Source organism: Nomascus leucogenys, chromosome 13, assembly GCF_006542625.1.
Source record: "Nomascus leucogenys isolate Asia chromosome 13, Asia_NLE_v1, whole genome shotgun sequence".
Taxonomy (NCBI): domain Eukaryota; kingdom Metazoa; phylum Chordata; class Mammalia; order Primates; family Hylobatidae; genus Nomascus; species Nomascus leucogenys.
This window is the reverse complement of record NC_044393.1, coordinates 99,945,809-99,973,376: the sequence shown is the minus strand read 5'-3', so window position 1 is coordinate 99,973,376 and position 27,568 is coordinate 99,945,809. Positions and strand designations below refer to the sequence as shown.

At 51.5% G+C, this 27,568-nt stretch overlaps 2 protein-coding genes across 8 annotated transcripts in view; one reads left to right on the top strand and one right to left on the bottom strand.

Annotated features, from left to right (window-relative positions):
* PRKAG2 (protein kinase AMP-activated non-catalytic subunit gamma 2) overlaps nucleotides 1-27,568 on the top strand; it is a 324,996-nt gene that overhangs the window by 53,391 nt on the left and 244,037 nt on the right. For 2 of the 7 annotated variants that reach the window (XM_030826201.1, XM_030826200.1), the window contains exon 1: nucleotides 8,593-9,123. The exons of the other annotated variants lie outside the window; for them this stretch is intronic. The gene's annotated coding sequence lies outside the window, so the exon portion shown is untranslated. Of the gene's footprint in view, nucleotides 1-8,592; nucleotides 9,124-27,568 lie in introns of those variants that run through there. 7 annotated transcript variants of the gene reach the window in all.
* Nucleotides 14,509-16,680, bottom strand: LOC101178988. The gene is given in 6 exon segments (XM_030826372.1): nucleotides 14,509-14,596; nucleotides 14,895-14,947; nucleotides 15,794-16,095; nucleotides 16,098-16,197; nucleotides 16,536-16,574; nucleotides 16,576-16,680. Coding segments are annotated over 6 exon segments (687 nt in total).

Sequence of the window (27,568 nt, the reverse complement as noted above, 5' to 3'; positions counted from 1 at the left end):
GAAACAGATGGAGGGTGTCATCTCTTCCCACCTCTCTCCCTAGCCTCTGATGTGGAGTTTGACATTTTAATCAGAGATGAGGCCCCCAGATGGCCCAGTAGGCCAGGGCTGGTTAGGCAGAGGGTGAGTGAGGTTCCATCTCCTTGGGGTCTACTTTCTTGTCCCTGGACTGACTTGGGAGAGGGGTCTGCACCCACCACGGTGCCTGGCCCATGTGACCACTCACAAATGGGGCCAAATTCAACAGCCCCTATTTCCAAATAAGGTCACATTCTGAGGTTCTGGGGGTGAAGACTCCAATGTCTTTTTTGCGGGTACAAGCACTTTAACCCGTAACAGCAGAGTATAATGCATTTTGAGATATTTCTTTTAAAATCATTAAAACATTTAAGAAGTTTCAGCTTAAGTTTTAGTGTTTATTCAATTTTTGGGAAAAAAAAATGTTGATACAAAATCCCTGTAGCCAATAAAACTGGATACACATTTTTCCGGTTCTTCCTGAGCATCATAGAGAGTGTCCCCAGGCGGCTGTGGTGAGAGGGGCCACGCCTGGCAGAGTCCGGCTGTGGCCTGGCCCCTGCTGCTATGACAAGCCAGGGGTCAGGGAGCAGGTTCTGCAGTTGAGCTTGCGTTTTCCGCTGTGGGGTGGGGTGGGTTGGGGTGGGGTCTGAAAACCAGGTCGCTGGGAGGAATCCTAGGAGCCCTAGATTTTCAAGTGATAGAGCCGGGCTTGGCGGCCACTCAGCTTCCCCAGGCTGATTAGTCACTGGAGGTTGTTTTCTTGTTTGTTTCATTTTTGAATCAGGGCTGAACATTCTGTGTTGTGGATTCATTGAGCACCCATTCCCCAATAACCTTTTGTGGGGAAGGAGGGAGTGTGACGTGGGGGTGTGGAGGCAGGTCCCTGTCACCTGACCCAGGGTGCAGGTGGCGTCCACATGGGTCTGTGCCCCTGACCCTGGCTCCACACAGCCGAGGCCATTGTACTGAGCGTGTCTGTCGGAGCTTGGGAAGACGCTGTCCACCTGCCACCACTGGAAGCAGCACCATCTCACAGGCCAGCTGCCCCAGCTGCCCAAGCCTGGGCAGCGGGGCCAGCTCAGCCTTCCCCTCGCCCCCGGCCCTCGGCTTTTCAAAGTCTCAGCTGTGCAGCCCAGCCCCAAGGGAGCCCCTGGACCTGGGCCGCCTGCGTGCTCTGAGACTTGTCCCAAGACTGGCTCAGAGCCTCTTCAGGGCCGCGCCTGCCCTTTGCTCCTTTTTACTCCCACAGCGCCGTCACCCAGGCAGCGCTGGGTACATGGTGGTCAGTTGATTAAAGGAGGCCTTGGGGACAGTAACGTCACCCCCCGCCCTTCACCCTGGCCTGCTGCCCTCCTGAAGCCACCTCGTTCCTGGGCTCGAGGCTTCCTAGGGTGGTGGCAGTTGTGCTCTGGCCCCAGTCCTGGCCAGAACATCATCCCACCCAGAGGAGGCTGCAGGTGTCTGTTTCTGGAACATTCTATTATTTACTTTTTGCCATTTCCTACCTTGCCTTAAGGTTCAGAGTCTCTGTATCTATCCCCAGTGGCAGTTGTCATAGGTGATGTCTTTAAATGGGCTTCTCTGACACCTGAGTCACGCGGCACTGGAACGCACTGGGGTGCCTCCCAGATCCTTGGCTCCCAGCAGCTCCCAGGCCCTGTTCGCCTCCGTAAAACTCAGCATGCAGATGTGCATATGTGTGCGTGTGTGTATGTGTGTGCGTGTACACACATACATATGGATTTAATCCTCCCAGTAACCTGGTGGGGTGGGCATAATTATTATTAACTCCACTTTACAGATGAGGAAACTGAGGCATAGAGAGGCTAAATGACTTAGCCAAGGTCCCAGCACTGGCAAAGCAAAGCTGGAATTTGAACCTGTAGAAAAAGAGCATCCATTCCAAAGGGCGAGTGGAGGCATTTTTCTCCTTCATGGCGTGCTCAGGACGAGGAATCCAACGTGTCTTAGAGAGGGCTTGCTTGGGGGCATTGTTATAGAGGGCAATTTGTAGAAAAAAAATGGTTTTGTGCACCAGTGTGGTTTATGTTGATTTTAATTAAATTGGGGAGCCTTGTGCATGCTAAACGACAGCTTGGCCTTCTACCACCTGGGCAGCCCGGGGCCTTCTGCACAGCAGTGCCATTGAGGCTGTTTTAGGTCACAGACGTTCAGCCCTGGAGCACCTGCCTGAGACTAGCCGGGCTTGTGCTACAGCCTGTTGGCCTTCTGTGTGTGCCAAGCCTGGGCCCAATCCTGGTTCCCAGCTCAAAAGAAAGATCGAGTTGCCATGAGCCTTCTAGAGCCTTCCAGGGCCTTGGCAGTGTGTCTAGGGAACAAAGGAGGAGGATGTTCTGGGGCCTTACAAAATGCAAGGACCCTTCAGTGCCTCTGATTTTTACCTGATCTTGCTTATCTTAGCCTCAGTCTTACTCCTTTCCTGAAGTTACTTTTTAAGACTTTCTTCCAAAGTAGCCCCTTCCTTCTGGAAACTTCTATGATGGTGGCTGCTGTCTGTGCCACATACGATGTTGTGTGGACTCTCGGCCTGCTTGTTCCCTGTCTCCACAGCTTTCCTTCTGGCCAGGACTGAGGTCGGTGAGGTTGGAGGCTCTCTCTTCTACTTTTCTTGGGTCCCAGCAATGTAACATGAGGCAGGTACCTGGCTGCAGGGGTTCCTAAAAATATCCATTGACTGGGAGATGGGGTGCCGAGAGAGAGAGCGGGAGTGATGATGGGCCACTGAGAGCTGCTAGGGCAGGGTGGGCCTCAGGGTTAGGAGAGAAGCCCGGCTTATTGTTGTTTAAAAAATGGAAGAGGAAAGAAAATGGGGCTTCCCAAGTGCCAAGTTATTTCTGTTGAAGGTGGCGCTCGTCTCCAGACAGTGGCTCCTGCTTATCAGGTCCGAGGAGCTCTGGCCTTGCCTGACCACTGACCCTGTGGGAGATGTGAAGTTGGAGACCACGGAGTGGTGTTCCAAGTAGAGTGTGCCCTGCAGGAGCCACAGGGGCCAGGCCACGGAGTGGTGTTCCAAGTAGAGTGTGCTCTGCAGGAGCCACAGGGGCCAGGCCCCAAGCATCAAAGTGACGGAAGTCAAAGGAGCCCACGGCAGTGGGTGTGGGTGAGTAATCGTGATGGGGGTAGGAGGGAGGTCAGAGAAGTCCTTGGAAGGAGTGAAGCTCTGACAGATGCTTAAGCCTGTCCCTGTTGAATTTATGCTAAGCCCATCAGCGCTCCTTTTGGCATGCACCATTTTTTAGAAAAAGGTTCCAGCTGCCAGCGTGAACGGCGAGTCCTTCCTCCTCTCACTTCTGCTCCCTGCACACATCGGGCTTGTTCAGACTGGAGTTAGACAAGTCACTGTGGGGTCACAGGACAAAGTCTTAGCCGGTTTTCCAATGGATAGGCCTATCTCTTCCTTATCAGGTGCTGGTGTAAAATCAGGAGCACCTGGTCTTAGCCTTGGCCCTCTAAGGACACAGCCATGTGACCTTGGGCATGTCACTTAAACTGATTGATCACATATGACTTAGCGTTTATAGACCTGCTGGCTTATTTGGTAGAGGTGGGTCCCTGATTGGGCAGGTGACATGCTCCAAACACAAGTCAGCCACCACAGGAGCTGCGTGCACACTCAGTACACATGGCACTTCTTTGGACAGAGGGCTCTGGGGCCCCATCCCACATTTGAGGCTCAGGGGACCCTGTGACCTGGGAGTGGTTTTCACCTGTAAGGCTCCAGGCAGTAGCCCAAGTATCTCAAGACCTTCAGGTGGTCAGAACATGGCCTTGAAAGATAGAGAAACTGTTATCCTTTGCGGGGGTTGGTTTGTTTTTGTTTCGACTCCATTAAAATCAGGACACAAGGTCTTAATGACTCCAAATGTCTTTGCAATCCTGCAGTTTTAGAACTACTAGTTCTACCTGGATGGAGGTACCCAGGGAAGGGCAGGGTGGCAAACTATTCTCAGCTAATCTAATCTCAGCTCAGCTGCTCAGCAAACATCTGGTTACTTTGGTAAATATTGGCAGTCTCTAGCGACTGGAGGTGGGTGAGGCTCTGTGTCCCCCTGACAGCCTTGGGACTGGTGGGACTGCTGGTCTATGACAACAAAAGGAAATCCTAGAGCAGGGTTTGCCAAATCCCTACAGGCGATGTTAGGCGGCAGGTCCAACCTGTTCTTGTAGCTCAGAGGAAGGCTCAACGCTGCCCTCTGGCAGATGCACTCTGAGCAGGGCCCAGAGGTGTTAGGATGGGCAGGACTGGTTGAGCTAACAGCAGATGCAGCAGCTGGGTCCTCGGAGGTAGAAGATGCAGACCAATAGCGTCCAGGTCACCAGGGCTGCAGCTGGGTGGGCTGCGGGCCGGCCAGATTCTCTGTCTCTTTATCCAAGGGGGCTGCAGCCTGTGCCATCCTCCTGACTCACTCTGCACACCACTCATTTCGCCAGGGAGCTGATTAACAAGCCCTCTGCTGTGAATTTCAACAAGGATGTTCACGGCACAGAGCAGCCCTCTTTGGTACATTGGTTCCCAATTGGGGTATTTCAGAAGCCACCACAGGACCTGGCATATTGCACAGAGTTCATGAGTACAGGGCACTGGCCTCAAGCTGTCATAGGAATGAGGTTCCAAAGTAAAATGCCACACCGTCTACATCCCACGAGGCCCAGTCAATCTCAAATGCTGGCCCCAGCCAGTGCCATGCCATGCCCCGAATCCCCAGCTGCTGGCTCCCAAGTGAAATAAAAGTGTGGTCAATGAGGCTGGGCCTTGAGCCCAGGGGGTTCCCTCTTCTTTCAGCTGCCCTGGCCTCTGGCTTTCCCCTGCACAGATCTTGCAGGACGGCGAGGGCAGGGACAGCACTGGCACATAAAAGGGGGGTAGAATATGGGCTTTATTGGTCAGTGTCTCTGCCCAGGGCAGTTGCCATCAGCCCTTTTACAGATACTCCCTCTGCAAGCTGCCCTGCCGGCCTGGTGCCAAGATTGGCTCTGGACACAGGGTTCTGGGGTGCAGCGGTATAGTCCTGCACAGCAATGTCTCATCGCAAGGACGCGAGCTTGGCATGCAGCATTTGACTTTTAGGTGAAGGGCTGAGGGCGGCATGGGATTTGGCAAAGATTTGTGCTAGATTTCTGGGATGCTGAGAAATCTAACCCAGGTCTGTTATTCAGGGGTTGGGGGGTGGGGGCTGGGAGACACGCCTGTTACACATGTGTGCTCACGCATGTCTAGTTTTCCAGGCCACTTACACAGCTCAGGCAGTACCATGCATCGTTTGAGATTTTCCTGTCACATTTGCCATTTGTAATTCTTTGAAGTCACTGTTTTGACTTGTTGTGTAATATCATAAGGCCCCAATGTCTGGCTCTATCAGAACATACTTGACAATATCCCATTTCTGCACACTCAGGTAGTAACTGATCCTTTCCGTGTTGCTGCAGACTTTGTTTATTTCAGATGTTATAGGCTGGACCTGTAAAGGGGGACTCTCAACTTGCGGTGTGTGAGTGTCTTCCTCTTATTCTTAATTATGCAAGTAATAAACAAGCATGAGCCACAGAAAAACTAGATGATAAAAATAAACAAAAATGAATAAAGAGACAGTGGCCCTGTTAGGATGTGCTGTACAGAGCCAGGCTGGGGAGGGGAACATAACTATGATCGAATCCTGGCTTTGCAATTTGTGTGTTCTGTAACCTTTGTGACTCCACTTCTCTGGGCTTCAATTTCGTATCGATAAAATAGACAGTATGTTGTGCAGGTTGAGACAGGATATGTAAAATACTCAGCACTTAAAATACACTCAAAAAATGAGTTCCAGGAGAGGGCCCTTGTAATAACCTACAGGTGCCAGGGAGGGGCTTTAGGGGCAGGGCTGGGCTTTCTAGGGATGCCAAGCTCTAGGGTCAGGAGGGTGCCTGCATGCAGGGCCCAAGGGGCAATGAGGCCTGACAGCCTTGGGAAGCCTGGGGGTGTAGAAGGATGACCGTGGGCCAGGCTCCTATGGGCCCGGCAGCCCATGCTGAAGAAGTGGGGTTTGTTCTGTAGATGGCATGGAGCTAGTGAAGGTTTTCTGGTTCTGTTTTGTTACTGCTTTGTCTGGTGAGGGTGCTAAGAGTAATGCCTGAAAAACAGTTTAGGAGGATGAATTAGAGCAGGTGAGTTGGAGGGGATGTGCCTCAGGAAGGCATTTCCTTTCCACTTCTGATTCTGACACCAGCCCGATGCACCAAAATGGTCTTCAGGCTTTGCTAAGTATCTGTGATCTACTAGGCTCTGTTGTTCAGGACAGCTGACTCCACCCTCCAGGGAGAGTAGGTGGAAAGCTCAGAGCCACCTGCATGCAGAGTGCAGCGGAGGTTCTGGAAGCGAGGAGAAATGCAGGTGAAGACAGTGACCGTGTTTGTGGTGGGCAGCTTGCAAGCAGGAGTGGAGTTGTTTATGTTCCTTCATCTCTAATGAGTGATCCTGGGTCCCTGAGACATGGAATTGCTGCTGTGAGAACTGCAGTGTCATCACACCCCATAAGTCACTCTCAGACGCTGGTCTCCAAGTGTAGCAAACCTCTGAATCCTTTGGACGACGGAGCCCATTTCCCTGACATTTCCAGCTTTTCCAAGCAAAACCAATTAGGCTTTTTTCCTCAGGCTTGTATGTATGCTTTGGAATAAAGCACACAGAAAATAAAACAGGCCCAGCTCACCCAGCAAAGCTAGTTCCAGAACCAGCAGGAGAAAATACTGAGATTGGCTAGATCTCTGGTCGACCACTTGCATCGGTGCCCGGGGGGCTGGCTGCAGGCTGCAGGAGGTTTGGCCCTTCGATCTTTGCCAAATGGCGCCAGCTTTCTGCTAAACCTCAGGTTTATGCTAGCACTGCCCTCTGGTTCCAGAATAATCCCGCACATCCCAAGATGATGCTTATTTCTATCCTGATGCTTGTTCATCCATCATCCCAACAACAGCCCTGGGAGGTGTGCGGAGCAAGTGTTTCCACTCAGCTTGGTTTTTCAAAGGAAGAACTGAGGTTCAGAGAAATGACTGATCCAGGACTTGGACCTGGGTTGTTGACACAGAATATTAATGCTGTGGTCTGAAAGGGACCTTGAGGAACATCACATAACACATGGCTCATTCCACAGACAAAAAACAAACAAACAAACAACAGTTTCTGCTTGAAATGGCTTGCTCAGGTAGGCGAGGCCAGAGCTCAGGCTTGTGAGTTTTTAGAGCTATCTGGCCACGGCACTCCAGACCTGTGATTTGTCAGGTCTCCGGGTGGACAGCTGGATTGCCTGGTACCCTCCTGGGCTGAAAGTGACCTTAAGAAAGCCACAGACTTCCAACCCCTACAGAGGCCCCCCAAAGTCCCAGCTGACTGAGCCGCCTTTTTGTCCATGGGCCTTAGTAGACAGCCATGCAACGCCCTTCTGTCCCCTCTCGGAAGCCTTCCTGAATATATCATCCACATTGATCTTTTTCCACCTTGTGCTGCCATCAGCTTTACCTGAATAACACATTTGCCCACTAAATCATAGCCTTTGAGTCATAGGCTCGTGGAGGAAGCCTCCTTTTCTTGAATACCTGCAGCAGCAGGTCACTCATTATCTTTGGAAGCAATTCCTCCACTGCTGAGAAGTTCAAGTCCTGAGCAAGTTTTATTTAATGAGGGACACGGTGGGGTTCTGAAATGGGGACCCTCATTTTCTCCTAACAATTCAAGTTCATTTTCTGCCCCACCAGCTTGTACATCCTTATAGCCTGTTTTCAGGGCACTTGGGATTTGTTGTAATCAGGTACAGGAAGACATGCAGACTCAGGAATGAGTGTCACGAAGGAAGGAACTGATGATACTCACAGATCCCTGGAAGCAGGAGGCTAGGCACACCACTGCCACGTGGGGAAGCACCGGGGTTGGGCAGGAGGCAGAGGGAGCAAGGGGGAGATGCAGGCAAGAGACTTTATTGTGGTTTCTGTGAATAATTTTAGGGGACTGTGGGTACAGGGGCTGTCCCTAGCTGTCTGGTACCTGCCCTGGGGTGATTAGGGTAATGGGTGGTGGCCCGGGGTGTGAGAGCCCCCAGGAGGAGGCGAGGAGGGGAAGGGTCTGTGTGGACTGGCTTGCATAGGAAAAGCAAGCTCACAGGTGAGTTGCTTACTCTCTCCAGGAATTGCCCAGCCCTGGGAGGGCAGTCTCTCCAGGATCAGCAAGGCCCCAGGTGTCAAAGCATCAGAATGCAGAAAATCAGAGACATGGCTGATATAGGCAGAGACCATGTTGTCTCCAGGATGATGTTTGTAGGCTGTCTGGTTGGAGTTGGGGGAATGGAGTGTAAATGGGGATTTCACTGGCAGAGCCTTTTGGAAAGCCGTCCCCATCCTTCTGGCCAGAGGGGAAAAAAAAACCCCACATTCTTTGTACGCTAAGGACAGGAATCCCCAGGGAGTTCAGATTTCTGAAGCCTTTGCCTGAAGTTAGATGGGAACAGTGCAGGGGTCATGCTGGCCAGAGGACCTGGTGCCCAGAGCCGTCCACTGCTGCATCATCGGCCTCTGCTGCTGCCTCCCTCCATCCTGCTGCCTGTCTTTTTAAAAGCTCCGGTCCAGCCCTCCCTCCTGCTGGCTTGCCGTGTGGTAAGGAGTTTCCTCCCCAGCAGCCCCTGACACAGGTGGGAATGACAGTTTGCTGCAGTCCCGTCAATGAGGGAATCTGCCCAAGCTCTGCCTGCATTTTGAGCAGCAAACCAGCTCCAGCCACCAAGACCGTTGCCTGCGCTGTCTTAGGCCAGCCCATGCTGTCTGCCAGCCGCTTGTTGCGCTGCCTTGGGGACTGGGAACACACCCAGCCCCGGTCCCCATCTGTTGCAGACATGCAGCGGCAGCAGCTCGGAGCACAGCCGAACCCTAGAAATTGCCTGTGCTGAAGGGGCTGGGAAACCCCTTCTCTCATGGACCTTTCGAGTGAGGCAGCAGGATTTGTCAGAGCTGGGAGTGCCGCCCGTCCCCGTCACTCGCATCCTGCCATCCAGCAGCTTACAAGCCTGAACTGCTTATTAGCATCTGGAAGAGAAGACCTCCAGGACCCCTTGGGGCTGAGTAAGCAGACCTGCGGGAGCTGGCTTTCTAAATGCATGGTGATTGTGCGTCCCTGGGTGTGCGGTTTTCCCCCTCACGATGTTTTGTCTCCTTGGTGTGTAAGACTGATGCTGAATTGTCGCTTTGTTCTCCAAGAGCCTCTTATTAAATCAGATACCCCAAGGCTGAACAAAATGTTCCTTCTCTCCACGGGAGCTGTATGTTTTCTCCTTACATAACTTTTTCTTGGTGATTTAAAGAGCATCACTAGTGAAGGTGGTATGTGTGTGGGCGTGTTCAGCTCCATTCCTCTCTGAGTCTGTCTCTCCTCCCCTGCCAGGCTGAGCAGAGCTGCCGCACACAATGGGTCCTGGGCACAGGGTCTCCTCCCTGCCTTCCCACCCTGGCTTGAACTTGCCCTACTGTAGCTGAAATCTTAGCGAAGTTGTCATTCTTTGCCAGGCCTTGCCTTTCCTGAGTCATCACTTATTACATTTGGCCCAAACAGAAAAGACTGGGGATGATGTGGGGGCTTTGGGGATGGCCCACAGTTTTCTGGGGACTCTCTTGACCCCATATACATTGAAGGGTATCTTGGCCTCCTGCGGAGCGTGGAGCCCAATGCTTACTTCCTTGCTGAAGTTTTGGGGAATCCAAAGAAGAAGCAGATGGGAGGGGAGTGGGGGAGAGAGGAAGGGAAGGAAGAGAAGGTCGTAGATGACCTCCTCAGTGGCTGAACCGTAGGCTGTCAGCGCTGTCTGGTGGAGAGGAGGAGGGGGAGGCTGGGAACCAGAAGCCCTAACTGTTGAGTGAATGTGCAGCAACAAGTAGGGCTGCAGGCTAGAAAGTACTAGATTCGGAGCTCACCCAGCGTCCCTCTTCTCGCCCTCCACTGACATTGATGCATGGCACTTTGAGTAAACCATATCCTTTTTTTTTCCTTTCAATCGCCTTCCGTAAGCCAGAGGCTGGCTGTCTGCTTCAAGTCTGTGATTCGGGGTCCTTGAGTCCTGGTGATTGGGAGTGACCTGGGGGTCACCTGACCCTCCTCCTGGGGGGAGGCTTGATTCTGTGCATCTGAATTTTCAACCCAGGTGGAGAGCAAAGGTGACAGTAAACAATTGAAGAAGGCTGGGCTAGCAGGGAATCCAGCGTTGACGGCGTTACGGATTGTAGGTGTTGGAAGATGGGGAGAGGCCTAGGGATACAACCAGGATGCAGGCAGGAGGCCCCAAAACATAAATCGAGAATTCGGGGACTGCTAGGTGTGAATAGTTGAGAGTAAGTGAGAGGGGGAAGCTCCCTGGAACGCAGTCAGAGTGAGCCGGCACCCTGGGGCTCCACACACCCTGGGCAGGCTCCGACTCACCCAAGAGGCCTCACCGTGGGCCTCTTAGGTCTGGGGGCTTCTCACCTTCCAGCTGCTTCCCCATCTTGCATGGAAACTTCCAAGGACTAGATAAATCTCAGGTGTGTTTTTTTTTTTTTTTTTTTCAGCCCAGCAGTAGTAGGCCTTGAGAGGCACACACTTATAAAGAGGAAACTGAGGGTTCAGTGGTTAAATTCAGTGAACATAACTGAAAATCTAAAATATTTAATTTTCTTTGCCTAAAGTCACAAAGGGATTCAGCTGGAAAGGGAAGCCAGGTGTCCTGCGGTCCAGCCTGGTCTTTTGAAGCTGGGAGTGGGGTGGGTGGTGGAGGGGAGCGGAGGCTGGTGGACTGAGGTTGGGTGGACCCAGTCCCTGAGCCTCGTCTTCATGGTTGTTACCCAGCTCTGGCTTCTCTTCAGGTTCTGTCCCAGGGAGAAATTAAACATCAGCACTTTAGGAAAACAAAGTCTTGAGTCCTGTGTCCCAGGCATTGGCCTCTCCAACAAGAGGAAGACGCTTGGTCTTGACCTCCTCACTTGATGGTGTTGGATAACAGGGGTCCCTGGAACTGCAGGTTCTAATTTTGTGTTCTTCTTTCAGCTCAGCTGTTGACTAATGGAATCCATCTTGGATTTATCCAACTCCCTCACAGCGCTCTTTCAAACTATAGATCTTTTTCTTCCTTTAAAAGTATTCAGGTCTCTCCTCCCCAGAGATGCCCCACGGACCAGTCTCACCACGCCCCCTTCTAACAAACCCCCTTACCTCCTCTCAGACTCAGCCTAGGCCTAATGAAGGTGAATGCCTGTACTTCTGTTTTATGCATTACTTTGTATTAAGTTGTGTTCAGTTCTTGTCGGTAGATTCAATTGATGACTCCTAATGCAGTCAGGTAGGGGTCTTAATTTCTTAGAAGGATCTGTCTCCACGTTACCTCTTACACTGCTGTTAGCTGTCTGTATTGCATATTTTGGTAAATATTTATTGATTGATTATTAGGCATCTGACACCATGTGTGGCAATTTCATGAATGTTAATTATTATAATTTTCATGATGATCCTGGGAGATTTCCCTTTTACACAAGGAAATTGAGGCTCCATGAATTTGAATAATTTACTGAGATTGCATAACCAGTAAATGGCAAACTAGAGCACAAACTCAGGCCCTCGGACAACTCCAAAGTTGTCCCTCCAACTGCACTTATGAGCCACATGGTGAATGTCCAGTAGTGAAAACTTGCCTTTAGCTCTTGTTGGGGGCTGGTGATTTAGCAGGAAACCTAGGTTGGACCTACAGGCAAGTGGCTCGTTCAAGGCTCGATACCTTTTCTCCCTTCTTAGTGGGCAGCCTTGTCCTGAGGCCTCAACAGCCCGGCACCAGTGGGACAGTGCACTGACCTGTCATCAGGCCTGCACACCTGTCAGCTTTGTGCACTTTCCAGCCAAGGCTTTCATCAGCCTGAACCAAACGTCCTTCCCACAAGTGTGAGTTAAGGCCCTGGAGTCCTAAAAGGGTTTAATGTGAGACGGCAAAGTTCTAGCCTCAATTACTGAAATTTGAGTTAAATTCTATTTGAGAAAAATAAAATGGAATCACAAGCACCTGATGCCCAAGAATTGGGGGGTGTTCCCTCTTCACCCCAGAGCCCTCTTGGCCTGGGCCCCAAGAACCGGGGGTATTCCTTCTTCACCCCAGAGACCTCGTGGCCTGGGCCTGGCAGAGCATTCTGCTGTTCACCCCCTGGCTACCATGGGCAAATTATTTCCTTCTCCTGAGCCTGATTTTTCTTCTAAGAATGGAGACAGTACCTGCCTCGCAGGACTAAGGGGCAGCTGCCAGCACATAACAGATGCTTCATAAATAGTAGGTCCCTCTCTTCAGGTGAGCCTTCAGCTGCGGCCTGTCCTGGCAGAGCCCAGCAGAACACCTTCCAGAGCAGTGGGAGCAGCTGAGTTTTTGATAGAATTCTTCAGGTCTTAGCACTTTGATTATTCATCAGGCGACTGAGGCGAGAGGGCTGTGGGTTCCGCAGAGTCCCTGTAGTTGCCTTGCTGTTCCAATCCCACCTCTCTTAGCTGGTGGTTCTGCCCCACCTGTCACACATGGACAGGGTCTGCCCTCTCTGCCGCCTGGGGTCCCATGGTGGTTCTGCTACTGCCACCTTCTGAAGGTCACTGGGCATGTCTGTATGGTCTTCCTCGATCGTAAATTTCCTCCTCGGTGCCCCGTGCACCTCTCCCCCTGTGCTCTGGCACAGGGGAGGTAGGGAGAGAGCAGAAGAAAAGCAAAGCCAGACTTAGGTGTTTGTTTTGATTTTATTTTGTGGGCAAGGTATGTGGTGGCATTTTATTGTTTAATGTCTGCTTTTAGGGAGTCTGCCATCTGCCTGGTAATAATGGATGCAGCTCCTTAGTCACCAGCGAGCTAAAGCCTGGCTGTGCAGATTCCAGTAAATAAGATAACAGACGCTCGGCGGGGCTGTGGGGACAGAGCCAGCCCATGGGCTGCAGGCGCTGCCAGGAGCTGCCCCACTACTGTGTTGCGGGGGTGGCAACTTTAGGGGCTTCCAGGCAGCCCAGGGTGGGCCCTCTGGGCCAAGTGGAGGGCTGTGGAGTTGGGGGCCCCTGTTCTTCCCCAATTTGGCTTTCCTTTTTGGTCATGGGCTCTTAGAGTCTGGGGGTTCCTAGGACAGGGTTTTGCTGGTGCTTGGAGAGAGAACCAGGGGCAGAATGAGGAGCTGAGGACAGTGAGAGGCAGCGCCAAGCCTCGGAGACCTTGTGGGCTTTCCTTTTCTCACAGCCCAAACAGCTGGTGTTTCCAACCTTAAATGAAGACGTTCTTGCTTTGCAAGCTGCGTTGGCCAAGTCACATTCAGAATCAGGTTTTAACTGGGGGTGGAATTACAGCTGACAAATGTGAGCATTTGGGGGTGCTCTAAGGCTTTTCTGGAAGGTCTAGGGTCCACTTGCCTGTTGTCAGAAGGGAGAACTGGGGTGGCTTGTGTTAAGGTGGGAAGGAAACAAAATATTATCTTCACTTGGTGTAAGGAGAATGCACAAGACTCCAGGTAACCCGGGGCCAGTGAGCAGCGTCTTCCATGGACCAGGGTGGGTGTGGGGCTCTTTCTTGGGGCCCATTGCTGTGGCTCGTACCCTGCCTGTGGCTCTGGGGTGGCTGACGTGGAGGTTCTGGCACTTTCCCGAAACCGTAGCCATCAGACAGTTAAATCCTGCTCTCCCGTTCCATTCATCAAAGCAGGGAAACGTGCAGGACACTTTTAGAAATATTCTCACCGATAAGCATCCGAAGGGTGATTACTACTTATCCAAACAAATAAGTAAGAATGATAATCCTTTAATTGCCATTCCCCAAATTCCCCAAGGTTTTCTAGCACCTAAGGCCTTCCCGCCACAACTTTGGCAGGAAATAGGTAACTCTTCAAAGGTGAGCTTTCTGGATAACGGAGCTTCCCCCTAATAAACGGTGCTTGATTTGGGCTCAGACAGCCTGGTGACCATTGCCATGTGAGTCAAGTGAGCTGGCAGGGAACCTGGAGGTATCCTTGGAGGGGGAGTGTGCATCTGAAGAGCAAGCAGGAGGGATATGCTTTTAAGCCCCGGAAGACCAATGTGAAGGCACCGTTCCTGTGCTGAGAAGACTGGTGGGAGGACCCCACGGCGAGCGCCTGCCAGAGTCCCCTCGAAGCTCGCCAGGTGGAGCGGCCACCACGACTCTGGAATGAGGCCTGCTCCGACACCTGCCGTGGAATGCGAGAGTTTCTGGATGATTCCCGCTGCTGATTCTGCACCCATCTCGGGGTAGGGGTGTGTGGGAAGGGGCCGGGCTGGCCTAGGGATTCACCTGTTTTGAAAGCAGAATTGCTCAGATTCCAGAAGCCCACTCACCCCTCTTGGGATTTGCCCTTAGTGTTAGGCCAAGACCCAAGCCAGGCATTTACTCAGGATGGCCAAAGCTGGCTGGGAGCCAGCTGCAGGCATCTGCCACCACCCCCTCCCTCTGAGTCACCCCACATTCATCCGCGCAAGGCATAGAGCCCTGAGACGTGCTCACTGGCATCTTCCAACACGGACTCCGGGGGATGATTAGAAGGAAGGGTGGCCCTGGAGTGGGGAGGAGGGGGGCGCGAGAGAGAATTGTGCTCCCACCAGGCCTGGGCCTGGGCGTCAGGAGCTTTAAGTGCCCCACTGGGGCGTTAGGATAGCCAAGGCTTTAGCCTTGGATGCTGGCCCAGACCCCTCGTGGGTCTCACAGGCTGTAGGACTTGCAGCTGCTCCTCCCTGGCTGCCCGGAGGCCAGGCCTCAGGCCGCACAGCCATCTGTCATGGTTCACCTCTGAGGAGAGACTTGGGAGGGAGGGGCTTTCTGAGGCCTCTATTTTTTTTTTTTTCTCCTGTTCACCTTCCTTCTGAAAGCCCAACTTCATCTGTGAGAACCATCTCCCCTACTGTCTCCTGAGTGGGGAGAAAAGATGTCAGCGGATGGCCCCAAGCCCCCCACAACCTGCAGTACACGTTCCTGGGTCTCGCCCACCTGCTGAATGTGCATCACCAGGCGCTCAGCCATGCCTTGTGTGCACTTTGGACCAGCTTTGCGGGAGAGAGGCCTCCTGTTTCCCTGCTGCTCTTTTATCTGAAGAACAAAATCATGGGCCTTCTTGCCTACAGTCCAACTGGTCATTGAGTCTAGCAGTTTCCCCCCAAATCAGTTTCACCCGTGAAGAGAGATAAGTAAATCCTTGTGCAATTGCAAAAAAAAAAAAAAAAAAAAAAATCCAGAGTATTTTTCAATGGTCCCAAATGCCGGGGCACTGCGGTTCAGCCAGCGACGCCTTGTCTGGAATACTGTCGACAAACTAGAGTCCTGCCAGATGCACTTGACAATGAAATCAACCAGAGCATCACCAATCTCTGGTGCTGGACTCAGTTGCCACCACTTTGACAAAGTCTGTAGTGCAGTGAGTGAGGACACTAGGTGATGGGTGGGGAGCCCAGCCCGCTGTGGCCGGGGTTCCTCACATTTAAATATCTGCCGTCTTCTTGCTGCAGGGCGGTCCCTGTACTCACTTGGGTGGAGGGAAAGGGGGTCTTTTGTAGGGAGGGGTTAGGAAACTATGCCTTTAGCCCCTGCCTTCCTGCAGGGCCTTTCCTTGAGGCCAGCGTCCCCACTACAGGCTTCCCCCGACTTTTCTTCTCCGAGCGCTTTTTCTGTTTGGCCATTGTCTCCACCGCATCCGGATTTATCTCTTCTCTCCCCTAGGCCTTTTGGGTCTTCTGAGAGTAGCTAATCCAATAACCCACCAAGTCAGAGAAAGGTTCGGATGCACGAGTTCTCGCTCCTGGCTTCCTTTGAAATGCTGCCTTGACCCAAGTGAGGGGCCCCAGAATAGGCAGTGGAAACGGTTGCGTAGGTTTGGGACATTGTACCCTGCTGGGACTTACCTTTTGGAGAAACTGGACTTTTGGTGGTGAACAAATCATTCTTCTTACCTCCGTGGCAACTGTGCATCTAAGCTGGGTTCTGGAAGGCGCAGTGCTGGCCATTTCAGCTCATAGGTTGGGAAAAAGGGGCAGTGTGCCCGATCTGATAGGTGTAACATGCTTGGTGCTTTGGCACCAAGAGGCCAATTGAAACTGGAGAGTTTTAGAGAATAAAGTATGACTATCACCCACAGCACAGCTGCTTCCTGAACATTCCACTCCCGCTGCATGAAAAAGCACATGGAGTATTCCAGGATTCTTAATATAGGCATTTTCCCACGTTCTGTAGATTGCTTGTTTTTCTTCTCCTACCCCATGGGTCTGCTGGTGGCTGACTGGCTACTTTTTGGTCAGCTTTATTGAGGTATGATTTACATATAATGCCCCTCGACTGACAGTATACAATGAGGTGGGTTGTCATAAATGTGCAGTCATGTGACCACTGCCACAGTGTGACCTGGAACATTTCCACCGCTCCAGAAGGTCCCTCTGACCCTTTACAGCCTCTGCTCTTCCCCACCTCACCTCCACCTTCGGACTTGAGGGTGGGTCCGTGTCTTACCTTTGTGTATCCCATGTCCAGCACAATTCCGAACCCAGGGTGGACACAAGTGATGTTCAAATGAGTACATTAGGAGCCCTGGCTTTTTTTTTTTTTTTCCAGGCTGGAGCGCAGTGGTGCGATCTCGGCTCACTTCAACCTCCATCTCCCAGGTTCAAGCGATTCTCGTGCCTCAGCCTCCTGAGTAGCTGGGACTACAGCATGCAACACCATGCCCAGCTAACTTTTTATAGTGTTAGTAGAGACAGGGTTTCGCCATGTTGCCCAGGCTGGTCTCGAACTCCTGAGCTCAGGTGATCTGCCCGCCTCGGCCTCAAAGTCCTCAGGTTACAGGTGTGAGCCACTGTACCCAGCCAGCTCTGGCATATTTTAAAAATCCTCACAAGACTCCTCCTGTCTCCTCCCATTGATCCTAAGTTTTGAAAGATTGTCCACCCAAGCATTTGTTAATTAGTAATTTCTTCATTTAGTCACTCACTCCTGGTACCAGCCTTTCTGATCAGCCTGAGATAATCAGCGTGACTGAAGTTGATAACATTCCAGCTGAAAGCAGAGACTTGCTGTTCTCGTTTGCCTATGCAGTCACGGGTGAAATGTGCAATTTCCTTTCCACTCCTTGAGTGCCTGCGAGCACTGCAAGAGCCTCCATTGTTACTTTCTGTTATCTGTCACCCTAGACCAGAAATCGCCAGCCTTCACCACTGGCCTCTGCCTTTTTCTTTTTTCTTTTAATAATAAATGAGGAAGTTAGCCCTTGAGCAATTCAGGAGTTCACCCAAGAGCACCCCAAAAGGCTTGAAGTTTACAGGGATTTTTCTCTGTCCCAAACTCTTTGTTGTTGTAGTTGTTGAGACGGAGTCTCGCTCTGTTGCCCAGGCTGGAGTGCAGGGGTGGGATCCTGGCTCACTACAACCTCCACTTCCTGGGTTCAAGCGATTCTCCTGCTTCAGCCTCCTGAGTAGCTGGGACTACAGGCAGCCACCACCACGCCCGGCTAATTTTTGTAATTTTAGTAGAGACAGGGTTGGCCAGGCTGATCTAGAAATCCTGACCTCAGGTGATCAGCCCGCCTTGGCCTCCCAAAATGCTTGGACTATAGGCGTGAGCCACTGTGCCCAGCCAGTCCCAAACTTTGTCACCAAGGATTTGATGTGTCCCTTCATTCTGCCTTCCTGAGCTCCCTTTCACTTGTACGTTGGGGAAGGATCTTGGCAAACCTGAAGGTAAGGTGGAATCTGCCTCTTTCCTCTCATCAAAGCTCTGAGAAGGAAGAATCTGTAGTATTCCTGGGTTCAGTAATCATAGCATATTGCCCCTAAACTCAATGAAGTATTTTAAAGTGATAACTCATGTTTTCCAAATGAGTCCCAGGCATCACAGCCATGTCTTTGTTAACTCATATGTGGTTCTATATTTCTATAGATTAACTCATTTTCCAGTAGGAACTCCCATGATTCCCAGTTTTTAGATTAAAAAACAGAAATGAAGTAACTTTCCCAGGGTTACATAGTCACAAGATCATCTATTGCTACATACAAACCACCCCAAAACTTAAAAATATGATTTGAAATCATCTTTCATGGATTTAGGGGTCGTCTGGCTCAGCTGAGTTCTCACTGGGGGTTCCTCCTATTTGAAGGTGGCAGCTGAGCCTGGTGCATCCTAGAGGCTCCTTCACTCTCACATCAGGCCCCTGGGCTGGCTGTGCAGGTCTTTCTCCATCCCCGTGGCCTCTCCATGTGGCTGGCTTGAGCTTCCTCATAACATGGTGGTCTTGGCGCAGATTCCTAACGTGGCAGCTGGTTTCACCCGCGGCAGACGTTACAAGAGATCCAGGAGGAACTGCGAGGTTCCTTCTCACCTAACCCAGAAGTCAGGTGGTGTGGCTTCTGCTGCATTTCTGTTGAGCACAGCTGCCCCAACTCAAGGATGGGGAAACAGATTCACCCACTCAACAGGAGACAGCACATGTATGCAGGGAGGGACCACATTCCTAGTGGCTGTCCTGAGGGCTACTTACCCCATGGAACCCCTGTGCCCACCATGCCTTGAGCTGCTTCTGCAGCGGCTTTCAGACTTTGACAGTGAGCCACAGCGAGGAACTTCACATCACGACCTATTGGATATAGACATCCCAGAAAACTCCTGGAGCTCTGGTTTTGTTCTGTGAACAGCAGCCGCAACAAAACCTGTGTGTCCTGAGTGGATTTTATGACCTATGTATGTCCTACTTGCAGTTTGAGAAGCAGTTCCACACGATGCCACCTCGAGTGCCGACTCTGTGCAGCGATGAAACACCACGGACTAAAGAAAACAAATGTCAATTTGGGTTACACAGATGCCACGTCTCACCAACCCAGCAAAAGTCCAGGTGTTGAACAAAATAGTCTGTTGGTGAGTCAGTGCGGGAAATAGACTCTTCTATATCATAGTTAGGAGAGCAAACTGTCCAATGCTGAGGAGGGCTCGTGGTGATATCCGTGTCCCCACCCAAATCTCCTCTTGAATTGTAATCCCCACATGTCAAGGGAGAGAGCAGGTGGATGTAATTCAATCATGGGGGCGGTTTCCCCAGTGCTGTTCTCGTGATAGTGAGTTCTCATGAGATCTGATGGTTTTATAAGGGGCCCTTCCCCCTATATGCACATGGCAGAAATAATAAATGCACTGACTTGCAAGCAGCAGCCACACTTCTGGGAACTTACGCTGGAAATATGAAGTATGGACCAAGTTTTTATTGTATTATCTGTAATGGCCAAAGATTGAAAGCAGCCTGCATCACCTACAGGGGACTGGTTAAACTAGAGCATTCCAGACAAAAGAATATGGCATGGATACCCCCAAATCCCTATGTGCTGATATTGAAAGATCTCCCAGATAGGCGAGGCAGTAAGACATGAGCAAAACAGATAAGAGACAGGGAACAGCTTGTATATTTGCATTTGCATAAAGCAACCCTAGCTGTCTACGCAACTAAAAGTGGTTCCTCTGGGGACATGGCATGGCTGGGCGAAGGGTGAGAGTATGACTCTTCAATTATAGGTTATTATGTTTTGACTTTTGAATCCTATGAATTTACTTTGTTTTTTTTTTTTTTTTTTTTTTTTGAGATGTAGTCTCACACTGTTGCCCAGGCTGGAGTGCAGTGGCGCGATCTCAACTCAATGCAACCTCTGCCTCCCAGGTTCAAATGATTCTCCTGCCTCAGCCTCCTGAGTTGCTGGGACTATAGGCACCCGCTACCATGCCGAGCTAATTTTTGTGTATTTGGTAGAGATGGGGCTTCACCATGTTGGCCAAGCTGGATGAATTTACTTCTTAAAAAAAAAAAAAAAAAAGTTGGATAATATAGCCATTGCCCTCAGAGTCCTCACAATCTATACAGAGATACAATTTATATATAAATAGCAAATGGGTAACGCATGAGTGATTTTAAATTCTTAGGCATTAAAATGCAATGGAGTAGAATATAATTTTCAACGGGACTGCTCAGAAAAGTTGGTGTAAATTTGTGGGAATCAGCTAGTTTTTGAAGAATGAGTAGGATATAAATGTGTGAGAGAAAAAGGGTCAGGACACTCGAGATAGGAGGAAATGGTGTGAGCCGCTGCTGCTCAAATTTTGTAACAAGCCTCACTTTGAAGGGAGAAAATTTCTTACTGATGGCTGTCCTTGAACTCCAATATGATAAAGATTGCTTTAAATTCCTATACAAAGTGTTTTAATCGCAAATTATCAGTTTCAAGGAATTCTGGCTCCCCAGCTATTACCTTTAAAATCACTTATCTAGGTCAGGCACAGTGGTTCACATCCATAATCCCAGAACTTTGGGAGGCTGAAGCAGGTGGATCCCTTGAGGTCAGGAGTTCAACCCCATCTCTAAAAATACAAAAATTAGCTGGGCATGGTTGTACATACCTGTAATCCCAGCTACTCTGGAGGCTGAGGCAGGAGAATCACGAACCCAGGAGGTGAAGGTTGCAGTGAGCTGAGATTACACCACTGCACTCCAGCCTGAGCAACAGAGCGAGACCCTCTCTCAAAAAAAAGAAAAAAAAAAATATATATAAAATATCATATTGCTTATATGTATATCATATATATGTCTATGATAACCTTAACCTTGTGGGAGTCCTGAGCCCCCTTTTTGAGGAACGCTGGCGTGGGGGGATTAAAGAGGAGTAAAGGGTGTCCTAGGACAGCGTGTAGGTCAGGTGGCTGGTGCAGAAGAGTGGTGTGGGAGAAAGGAGAGGGTGAGGCCAGGGCTGTGTCCTGTGGTGCACTGAATGCCAGGCAGAGTCCAACACCTTCTGCAGGCAGGAAGCAACCACTGAAGGTTTCAGCTAGCAGGTCCCTGTTGAGTGTTCATTCCTTTCTCTAGGCTGGGCATGCAGATAGCCTGGGGAGAACTGACCTACTGTGATCTTTTGATTCTGCCCTTTAAGCCATGAAAATAGGGCAATGCAGACTAAGAGGGGGCCAAGTGGGCCGCGGGGAGTATCCCCCAGGTAGCTTCGGTTTCCCCTTCACCTGTGGAGTTCCCCTTCTTCATGGACGTCTCCAAAGGCTGTCTCCCAGATTAGTTTGAAAACAGATCTTTGGGAAATGTTGGCACCCTTGGCCATCCTGGAAGGTCAGAATCCACTCACTTTGGGCACAAAGACCTGGGATGTGGCAGCCTCGTGTTGCACAAGCAGAGGGAGGCGTCCCTGGGCCTCATGAGTGCAAAGGGCAGAGGTTCATGATCCAGGGGGCTTCCAGGATCCACTGCTGAGAACCAAGAGTGAAACCAGAAGCACTGGCAATGCCGGGGACAAACTACACAAAGGGGACGGTCCTGTGGCTCTAGGGATGTCCCACAGGGCCTGACCCAGAATCTTCTGTGCTTTCTCCATGAGAAAGAAAGATCCCAAACCCTTCTGACAGGTGTAGGTGACACACGTGGAGGCCACACTCAGGGAGGGGTTTCTTCCTGCCTCTTAGCAGCCACCAGGCCCTGCAGAGAGGCCCGGGCTGCATGGGGACTCCATCCTGCACACAGGACACGAGTCGGGGGCATCTCAGTGACCAGGCCCTGCTCACGGAGGGGTCCAAACTCTGTCCCAAGAGACGACGACTTTTAACCCCATTCCTAGGACATGACATGCAGGCTTTTTGCTTTTTCTTGTTTGAAAAAACAAAGACGCAAACAACCCCCTGTTTTTTGTACCTGACTCCCCGCTGGTGCAGCAGCTGATCTGGAAGTCTCTCCTCTTCTGGTGACTTTGGCCTCACATCTCAGCAGTTTTCTTCCCTCTCCTCCTTATATAACAAGCCCCTCTAGGACAGAATGAGTTTGTTGGCAACAAAACACCAAAAATAAGAAAACCTAGCAAATTCCCTTGTTTAGGTTCATTAGCGCCATGGTTTGCAGCCTTAAGTCCCCAACCAAGAAACTCAAGCTTTTCTGCACCACGTGGTCTCCCCGAAGAACCAGCTGCCCAGCGAGCCCTGTGGGGGGTCCCCCAGCTCCAGACATTCTGAGGCCGCCTGGTGCCTGCAGCTGGTCCCTGGCCTCCATCTGGAGCCCTCTGTACTTGGCCTTCGTTGTCCCAGCCTGGGGGGCCAAGGGCCTGGGCCTGAGAGATGGGGACCTGGGTTCTCAGACCCTTCTCCCAGCTTCCTTGCTGCCCAGCCCCAGCAGGGTGTTTAATCTCTGAGTGTCTCTGGTCTCATTTATCTTCTTGGTCTGAGCACTGAGCCTCAGACTGGATCCCACCAATCTTCTGACCCGAGCCTGGGAGCATGGCATGCACCTTCCTCTGTGTTCTAGAAGGACCTGGAGCCGTGGACACAGGAAGAATTGACCTCTCCAGCTCCCGTTTCCTGGTGAACCTATGACCTCCAGCATCTCTGAGGAGCTGGGTGGGTGGTCCAGGCCTGGCGTGATGGGCAGTTGTTTGGCAGATGAAATTGAGGCCATCTCTGGCCATTTGCTGCTATTGCTTTTTAAAAATATAGTGGATTTTACTTGTGAGCAGTTTTAGGTTTACAGAACAATGAAGCGGCAAGTACAGAGGGTGCCCATCTGCCCCTCCCTGACCCTGCACCCCCCATGCCAATTTCCCCTGTTGTTTGCATCTTGCATTACTGTGGCACGTCTGTTACCATTGAGCTTCTATTGATACCTTATTGTTACCCGAAGTCCATAGCCGACATTAGGGCTCACTCTTGGTGGTGTACATTCTGTGGGTTTTGACAAATATGTTGTGTGTGTGATGTTGTGTGTCCACTATTATACTCTCATGCAGAGCGGTTCCACCGCCCTAGAAATCCCCTGTGCACCACCTGCCCACCCCTCCCTCCCTCACCCAAGCCCTGGCTGCCATCACATCCTTTGGTGGTTGTCCTGCTGCTGTCCTGGATCTGCTCATGCCTTGGGGCCTGAACATAGGCTGTACCCACCAGGTGGCAGTGACCAGCCCGGCCCTGGGGCCCACCTGGATGTGTTCGAAGGAGGAGTGTCATTGTGGTGCTGGGAGGAGGGATGGCCGGGAACAGAATTTGTGTTGGGAAGGCCTTGAAGGAGCTGGAGGGGTCGAGTCTAGACACCTCCTGTCTCAGAGGAGGAAACTGACGACCAGAGATGGGAGGCGACTTTCTTTTTTTTTTTTGAGACGGAGTGCCGCTCTGTCGCCCAGGCTGGAGTGCAGTGGTGCAATCTCAGCTCACTGCAAGCTCTGCCTCCCGGGTTCACTCCATTCTCCTGCCTCAGCCTCTCGAGTAGCTGGGACTACAGGCGCCAGCCACCATGCCCAGCTAATTTTTTGTATTTTTTAGTAGAGACAGGGTTTCACCATGTTAGCCAGGATGGTCTCGATCTCCTAACCTCATGACCCGCCCGCCTCGGCCTCCCAAAGTGCTGGGATTACAGGTGTGAGCCACCGCACCCGGCCGGGGAGGCGACTTTCAAATGACACAGCTGGTTAGGCAGAAATCTAGATCCAGGCCTGCCTCGCTGAGAGGGTAGAGGTTCAATTTATCTTTTTAAACAAGAGTTAAACTTATAAAAATACTAAAAAGTAAAATTTTAAAAGAGCTAGCAGTGTGGTTGTTTTGAGTGTTGTTAGCCCACCCGTGAGGGATTCTGGCCGGTGTGAGGTTCTGGAGGGGGCGGCATACCTTCCAGGCACCTTCATGTCCTATCTGGGAGCTGCCTGCAGCGTGGCCCTGGCGGTGTGGCCTGGAATGGGGAGTAGCAGACACCTTCTCCTGGCCTGGCTGGTCTTTACGCATCGCTGCTGGCTAGATGCTGGCTGGTGGCACCTGGAGCCCTTCCGTGCAGAGCGCCTGTGCCCGTCAGTCTGGAGGACACGACAGGTTCCATGGTTCCTGGGAAGTTCCTGGAGCGGCTGCCGCCTACATGGCTGGGATCACAGACTGAAGGGCTCTGGGGAAGTAACAGATTCACGTACAATGAATGACACCAGAAAGGGATTTGGAGCACGGGCTTTGTCCTGTCGCTGGAGACAAGATGCAAAGGTGCCCGCAGAACCCAAGTGGCTTCATAGAATTAGAACATTTACTATGTGCCCAGTATAGCCAGGCCTGTGCAAGGGGTGGCCAGCCCATCGCAATACTGTAAGAGTTGCTGTTACCAGCTTTTGTGGTAGAAACACAAGCTAGAAGGTCAGAAGCAGCTAGAAGAGCATGACATCAAAAGAGACATGGGTTAGAAGCTGCAAGACCAGAATTTGGTTCTGGCTGAGTCACGGCTCTACCATGTGGCTTTGAGCAACTTGCTTGAATCTCTGGACATCTGTTACCCCACCTGTAACACAAGGGCCTTGGAGAATTTCTGAGGCCATTTCCATCCTAACACCCTGTGACTGCCCAGTTCTCTGGGTTTAGGCGCTAGAGATGAGGGCACCCGCAGCAGGCCTGGGCCAGTTGGGAACAGAAGCTGACAGGCACTGCTTGGCAGGGTGCTGGGGCGGGTGGTATAATTGCTGTTCTGGGTCTAGCAGTGGCCTGGGGATGAGGCCAAGCTGCCCTGCAGGTCAAAGGGCCAGGGGAGGAGCAGATAGGGGGGTGAGAAGTGAGGAGGGAGGGAATCACCACATCCTTGTGGTAATAAAGAGATGTGATGTTCTGTGTTCTTAACTCCATGTGTATTTCTGGGCGCAAAGTACAGAGAGGGGTCAGAGGGCTTCAGCCAGGAGAGGAGGACAGATGGTACCCCTTGCTCCACGCTTCTGGTGACACCTCGGGGACAGAAGGTCAGCTCCTCTCTGTTCCCTGAAATCTACCTGCATGATTTCAAAGCTCATCTAATGCAGAATTTTTCAGACTTTTTCACCCACAACACAATAGGAAGTACATTTTATTCAGGCTGGGTACAGCAGCTCATGCCTGTAATCTCAACACTCTGGGAGGCCAAGGCGGGTATATCCCTTGAGCCCAGGAGCTCAAGACCAGCCTGGACAACATGGGAAAACTCCATCTCTACTAAAAATAGAAAAATTAGCCTGGCGTGGTGGTGCACACCTGTAATCCCATCTACCTGGGAGGCTGAGGCATGAGACTCACTTGAACCCGGAAGGCGGAGGTTGAAGTGAGCCAAGATTGTGCTACTACACTCTAGCCTGGGCGACAGAGTGAGACTCTATCTCAAAAAACAAACAAACAAAAAAAACAGGCCGGGCACGGTGGCTCACGCCTGTAATCCCAACACTTTGGGAGGGCAAGGTAGGTGGATCATGAGGTCAGGAGTTTGAGACCAGCCTGGCCAACATGGTGAAACCCTATCTCTACTAAAAATGCAAAAATTAGCCAGGCATGGTGGCGCGCCTGTAATCTCAGCTACTCGGAGGCTGAGGCAGGAGAATCACTTGAACCCAGGAGGCGGAGGTTGCAGTGAGCCGAGATCGCACCACTGCATTCCAGCCTGGGCGACAGAGCAAGACTCTGTCTCAGGGGAAAAAACAAACAAACAAAGTACATTTTATTCTATGTGTGTGTGAATCATTGAGACACAGGCTTCACGCAACCATGAGATGCATTCTTATTGTAATTCAGTTTTTGGTGGTTGTGCAATCCACTAAATTGATTTCGTAATCCACTGACAAGTTGGGACTGTCGGTGTGAAGAGCCGTGGCCAGATGCTGCAGGAGCGGCCAGCTCACCCCGGGATGGAAGTGAGGAGACAAATGAAGGCTCCTCTGTTCACCACGCTCAGCGTGGGAAGCCCTGGCTTGCTTTTTAAGTCTGTGGTATTTCCTTCTTCCTCTGAACTCCCTGGACCTTTTGATCTATAATGTGCCTGGCACAGAGCAGGTGGGTGAAACAAGACGGAGTGGAAGGAACCCTTGGGCACCCGTAGAAAGTGCTGGGGAAGAATCTTTTGATGTGTGGCTCTGTAAATATGGACAGCTGAGATTCTGGAAGCACTGAGGTGGAAGCCTTTGCAGGCCTCAGCTCTGGGCCAAAGCCCAAAGCCACGTCTTGGGTAGCTGTTTGGGAGCAGAAATGAGGTCTCTGAGCCCTCGTTCAGAGGTGTCCTCTCTCACACAAAGTCCTCCTACGTAGAGGAGGGTGTGTCACAGCCAGCCAGCAACTCCGTGACCTTACAAAAATGTCCCCAGGGTGCCCAATTTTATTGTAGTTCATGGTGTCCCTCCTGCAGTTTGTCTTCAAGAACTAACCAAAACCGCTGGGTGTGTACCCGGCGGGGAGCACCAGGCAGTGGCGGGTGGAGGGGGTGGCAAGAAGCTGACTGGGGGGGAAGCCTCAGATCTGACCAAGGCCATTTGGGCCTCTGCGGCAGAGGTCAGGCCGGGGCCATCTCACTTTCCCCTCGTGGCTGGTTTTTTCCTCTCTGAAGTCTGGGCGGCCGATGACTGGAGGGTGTGGCTGCAGCTGGCTGGCCGGGCCGGGTGTGGGGCCTCGGGGCCTTTCCCTTGAGTCGGTAGTGCCCACGGAGGGCTCTATGCTGGTATTGGCTGGTGGTTTGGCATTTTATTTGTGAGCCAATAAAACCTCCCCAGAACCCCAGAGCTGGCCTTTTCACGCCCTGTCTTGGTAGAATCATAATGTCAGAGCTGAAGACAGCCCTAGAAATGAAGGGCTGTCCCTCTGTACAGGGGCTGGAGGTGGTGCATCAGGACGTCATTCCCTTATCCCGAGGCCTTGGTGTTTACTGGCCCCCAGGCCGTCCTCGGTCATTTACGCCCCAGCTTATGACCACTCTCCCAGTGTCAGCTCTGCAAAGGGGAAGGACAGAGGCTCATGGAATCCAGCCCTGGGAGGAGCTGGTGACTCAGGGGTGAATAAGATGCGGTCCTTGCCGAGCTCCAACTGGGTGTGGCAGGAGACAGGCCCTCAGTGACAGGACCGGGTGACAAGATGCCATGACAGACACTTGCGCGACTGTTACCCAGCATGTGAAGGCAAGACGATTGGCCCACTCTGCTGCCAAGGCTCAGAGATGAGGCTAGAAGGTGATCGTGGTGCTTTTCTAAACCTGTGATTGCCCTTCACGTACTGTGAATGTTCCCTGACAGTCAAAGGAGGGCATTTGGCCGTTTCCTGTTGTTCTCTAAGCACTGCCAGGACAACGGCCCTTCACATCCGTCTTTGTCCTCTCGTCCAGCTGGGGCCTGTGGGTGTCTCACTGGGGCCTGGGCAAAGTGAGGGCTCCATGGTGTGGACAGAGAGCCATAGTGTGGGCGGAGAGCCCACCCAATGACTGAGCGGACCCCATCCATCTACGCAGCGAAGGCTGAGAGCTTCCAAACAGTGGCCTGCTTTTACCCCGGACTCTCCCCATGTCTGTCCCCACCAGCTCGGGTGAGGGGGCCTAGGGCTCTGTGTTAGGAGGGGTCTCCAGGGAAGGAGAACCAAGACGAGAGATCCAAGAATATAGAGCTCCTATTTTCCTTAATATACATATATTAAGAAAAATATGTATATTAAGGAGATATAATCACATAATATATTAACTATATATCATGTATATAACATGATTATATATACGTATTATCATATATATATAT